This window comes from Nicotiana tomentosiformis, chromosome 6, assembly GCF_000390325.3.
Source record: "Nicotiana tomentosiformis chromosome 6, ASM39032v3, whole genome shotgun sequence".
Classification (NCBI taxonomy): Eukaryota; Viridiplantae; Streptophyta; class Magnoliopsida; order Solanales; family Solanaceae; genus Nicotiana; species Nicotiana tomentosiformis.
In genome coordinates, this window is record NC_090817.1 from 90291690 (window position 1) to 90294423 (window position 2734).

A 2734-nucleotide genomic window follows, 5' to 3' on the forward strand; every position below is an offset into this window, starting at 1 on the left:
CCTTTAACTCGAGTTCGAGAAATTACTCTCACTCGACCATATAGCCTAAGGGCTACATAAATTGGAGTTCGAGCAAACACTCACTCGACTGAAAAGCCTCAGGGTTGCCTTCAACTCGAGTTCGAAAAATCACTCTCACTCGACCGAAAAGTATAAGGGCTCCCTTAGCTCGAATTGGAACAAATCATTTCACTTGAACCCTATTCAAAAAAGCTATCTCAGTTCGAGTCCGGATATTCACTCGGGGACTATCTATAAGAAATGATCGAGTTCGAACACTTACTCGAACTTTCAAATAATTATCCCATGCCGAGACACTTTTGGCCTTTGTATAAATTAGGCAAAGGATTCGGAAGCCATAAAATGAAAGACTAAGCTTTTATATACCAAAAATTATTTACAATGGCACCATGACCGATCAAGTTTTTCTACAAAAAGACCAAAACGGTCTTAAAAGGAAGAAGAAAAATACTCAAAGGGCTTAGTCCTCTCTAGGAGCAGCATCTTCATCCTCGAGGCCTCCTTCGCTCTCAAAACCGCTCATACTCCAGTATTATCATCATTGGGAAAGGCCAACACTCTGGCATCGGCTTCGGCTTCAAGCTCTTTTGCATTCTCGATCTCGGCTGAAAGATCGAAGCCACGAGCATGGATCTCCTCTAGAGTCTCCCACCGAGATTGGGATTTAGCATGCTCGGCAACCCAATTTGATCGAGCTTGAGCAGTCTCGGTAACCTCCTTTGCTCGAACTTGAGCTGCTTTAGCATCGGACTGATAAACAACCACCATTGCATTAGCATTAGCCATGGCTATTTCGACCCCTGATTTGGCCGATGCCAGTTCCGAGGCCAATCTTTCTCGATCAGATGTCACTAAGTCCAACCGAGACCGGAATTCCTCGATATTCTTGGCTTGCGCCAAGGCTCTCTCTTTCGAGCTCCGGAGTTGTTCCTCGACCGAGGCTAGTTGAGCCCGGGCGGTCTCATTTTCAGCATCAAGGCGGTCCATTTTCTTTTTCCATTTCTCGGCCTCCGCTTTCACTGTGTCTACCTCAGCACAAAGCTGCCCAACCACATCGATCTTTTGCTAAACCTACGGGACCGAACTATTAGCCATCACGCCTAAATCAGTGTTAGTAACTTTAAAGATTCTCTTTACTTGCTCGGACAAGTCGGCTTGTTCTTTCCGAGCTTCTTCTAGCTCGGCCCGAAGTCCTTTTACTTCTCCTTCCCTTTGCTTATTAAGAAGCATGAAGGTGTCTCTCTCCTCAGTAAGCCTTCGAATTTCAGCTTCGGACCGGGTTAACTCCCATCGAGATCGGATAAACGCTTCGTGATAGAGTGCAAAAGCCTACAAAAAATAAAAAGGAGTTATACAAAAGAAGAAAAATACAAGTATGAAAATTGATAAGAGAAAGCGGACTTACCCGATTTAGGGTCTGCTGAGCTTCGTTGAATATACGAGGAATCCCCGCCTTGCCCGAGCTCTTCTTCAAAGCCTTCGAATCGCTCGGACTGGTAGCATCTTCTATTCTAACAAAATAACCATGGAAAAGGTTTTCCTCTCCATGGCCCCCTCCCCATGATAAACCTCCACAACTTGGGCGTCATGTATCATAGACTGGGAAAATGAAGGAAAAGAAGGGGAATCATCGATCTCTATTGCCCCGATTATGTCTTTCAAGGCACCACCTCCATCTCGGGGAACATCAAACTCGCTTCCTGCATTGTCATCAACCGCCTCTTCGACAGATTCTTTGCCCCGAGGTATAACTTCCTCGGTCCCTTTTTGCTCCGGAACTTGGGTCGAAGTATTCTCTATGACCTTGTCGGACCTAGGAAAAGCAGAATCGGTCCTCACTGATCCCGAAGCTTTACCAATATCGGAGCCAGCCCGTGCACGGGCCACTAGCCCAGAGTTACCTTCTTCTTCTTCTTCTTCTTCTTCTTCTTCTTCTTCTTCTTCTTCTTCTTCTTCTTCTTCTTCTTCATCCCTTAGACGCATGACCGACTCCATAGTTAGTGGGATTGTGGTTCCCTTAGGCTTACAGACTGCCCTCTTCTTAGGTTTTTTACCCTCGGGGTATGAGGTCCTTTTTCTCTTATTTTCCTTCTACGGCTTCGAGACAGGCGGTAAAGTTTCTTTACCACCAGACGGGGGCCTCACGACTGCATCTTTTTCGAGACCTACGAAGGAAGAAGAAGATAAGTAGACTCGTGCTTCGAATAAATGTGTCACCTCGAATGACAAACGAATCAGTAAACCAAGATGAAAGCTTACCATGAGTACGAGCTTCCCATCGACCCTTCGACAAATCACGCCATGAGCGCTCGGAAAATATTAACGTCGAGATGATGTTTTTGACCCAGTTCTCGAGGTGAGGAACCACACCCACCATTCAAGCAACGACTGCATCGAGAAAGGCACTAGTAAGAAAGGATGAAGAAGTAAGAGAAACAGAAATTTAAAACGGGATCGTACTTACTTTTCATATTTCATTTCTCAGGAAATAGCATGCTCTCTGCACGGATTAGGTCCGAGGTCTTTACTCGAACAAACCGGCTCATCCAGCCCCGATCCTTATCTTCATCTATGCTCGACGTGAACACCTTGGCGGCACGGCGTTGAAGCTTTATCATCCCGCCTCGGTAAAGTCAAGGACTATACAATCTTATAAGGTGGTCGAGGGTGAAGGGAAGACCTTCGATTTTGGTCATAAAGAAACGAATCAAGA

The 2734-nt window shown here is 45.7% G+C and overlaps 1 protein-coding gene across 1 annotated transcript; it reads right to left on the bottom strand.

The window, feature by feature from the left end:
* Positions 1-540: 540 nt before the first annotated feature.
* On the bottom strand, positions 541-2016 carry LOC138894388 (uncharacterized). The gene is made up of 3 exons (XM_070179085.1): positions 1546-2016; positions 1159-1350; positions 541-1062 (listed from the first exon to the last, which is right to left on the bottom strand). Exons 1-3 carry the CDS (start codon positions 2014-2016, stop codon positions 541-543), a joined length of 1185 nt encoding a protein of 394 aa, XP_070035186.1.
* Positions 2017-2734: the final 718 nt, after the last annotated feature.

Coding starts and splice junctions, on each gene's coding strand:
- LOC138894388 (XM_070179085.1), bottom strand. CDS start 2,016: ATGGAGTCGGTCATGCGTCTAAGGGATGAAGAAGAAGAAGAAGAAGAA. Junction 1,351..1,545: donor AGAGGAAAACCTTTTCCATG/GTTATTTTGTTA, acceptor TATTTTTTGTAG/GCTTTTGCACTCTATCACGA. Junction 1,063..1,158: donor AAGCCGACTTGTCCGAGCAA/GTAAAGAGAATC, acceptor GTGGTTGGGCAG/CTTTGTGCTGAGGTAGACAC.